We start from the raw sequence: 1,499 nt of genomic DNA on the forward strand, positions 1-1,499 counted from the left end.
CTCGATCAACGGAACCCGCATCGCTTGCACTACAGAGCATGCAAGAATAATTGAAACAGCATGCTCGAAGGAGACAAGAATTGGAAAATTGGATAGCCCAAGCGGTCGTAGCAGGACAAAGCGCCCCAGAAGAGGCGAGAAAAGAAGAACACGAGGCCAATAGAACAGCAGTAACGTCACAAGATAAAATCGTCGAAAACCTAGAGCAGAACTACTATGTGGTAAAAAAAGACAACTATTGCCGCGTAAGCAACCCATACCCCGCACATATCCTAACGTACTCGTACCCCGAAGATTACATCTCTCCAAAATTTAAAACATATGAAGGACAAGGGAATGCACGAGAACATCTCAGCTGATTCTTGTCATCTATGAACGACAGGGCCAATGATGAAAAATTGTGCTTAAAAGAATTGCCAAAGTCACTTACGGGCACGACATATTCTTGGTATGACAATTTAAAAGAAGAAAGTGTTGATTCATGGAAGACCTTGTCTACACTCTTTCTTGGAAAATTTTATTCAGCTGAAAGGAAAATCACTGCAATAGATCTAAGCATGAGCAGACAACGAGTAGGAGAAGACATAGGAAAGTATATCTCGCGGTTCAGACGCTTGACTTTAGACTGTCATGAAGATATCAATGAGGAGGCACTTGTGGATATTTGCGTACGAGGAATGACCCCGGATTTCAAAGGAATCTTGATTAATTTAAAGTTCCAAAACTTTGTAGAGCTAGAAGAAGCGGCCGACAGGATCGTCAACTTTATAGAAGACGTACCCAAAGAATCTACCTGGCGTACCACAATCGGCGCTGTGTTAGGAACTTCCTACGATGAGAAATCTAGTGCTAGAAGAGAAAATTGGAATCGTCCACAAGGATATGGTAGGAATCAAGGAAGGGGTGGAATAGGAAGGCGAGACAACAAAGCTCCACCTCCTCTCCCATGCAGTAAAGATCGAATAATCAAACTCTTAAACCAATGGGTTGCTGAAGGCGAAATTAAATTACCTCCGACCATGGTGGACATCAATAAAATGGAAAAGAGCTCAACTAATTACCGTCATTATCATCGAAGAATGGGACATCCAACGGAGGAGTGCTTCGCCATTCGAAGCATATTTGAACGAAAACGGATAGCCGGGGAGCTCGAGAGAACAAAAAAAAACGATCGCGCATGATCCATTCCCATGCCATTGACTCAGAAGAAGAGGAACCCAAGTGAGGGTGTTCGATCTGTAATCAACTTTATTCTGGTAAAATAATAATAATAATAACAGACGTTTTTAGAATTGGCGAGAAAACACTCCAAAAGGTCTCGGGTTAGCCAAAGACGCCCGATCGACTGACAAAAGGTCTCAGGTTAGCCAAAGGCGCTTGATTGACTGAAAAAAGGTGTCAGGATATCCAAAGGCGCCTTATCGACTGACAAACTTCACAAAAGGTCTCAGGTTATCCAAAAGCGCCTGATCGACTGACAAAAGGTCCCAGGATATCCA

The 1,499-nt window shown here is 43.0% G+C and overlaps 1 protein-coding gene across 1 annotated transcript; it reads left to right on the plus strand.

Annotated features, from left to right (window-relative positions):
- Positions 1-371: 371 nt before the first annotated feature.
- LOC113330482 lies at positions 372-1,181 on the plus strand. The gene has a single exon (XM_026577289.1). It carries the CDS (start codon positions 372-374, stop codon positions 1,179-1,181), a length of 810 nt encoding a protein of 269 aa, XP_026433074.1.
- The last annotated feature ends 318 nt before the right edge of the window (positions 1,182-1,499 follow it).

This window comes from Papaver somniferum, unplaced genomic scaffold (assembly GCF_003573695.1).
Source record: "Papaver somniferum cultivar HN1 unplaced genomic scaffold, ASM357369v1 unplaced-scaffold_118, whole genome shotgun sequence".
In the NCBI taxonomy this organism is placed as follows: domain Eukaryota; kingdom Viridiplantae; phylum Streptophyta; class Magnoliopsida; order Ranunculales; family Papaveraceae; genus Papaver; species Papaver somniferum.

What these genes read in the sequence shown, in the direction of transcription:
- LOC113330482 (XM_026577289.1), top strand. Translation starts at nt 372, where the DNA reads ATGAACGACAGGGCCAATGATGAAAAATTGTGCTTAAAAGAATTGCCA.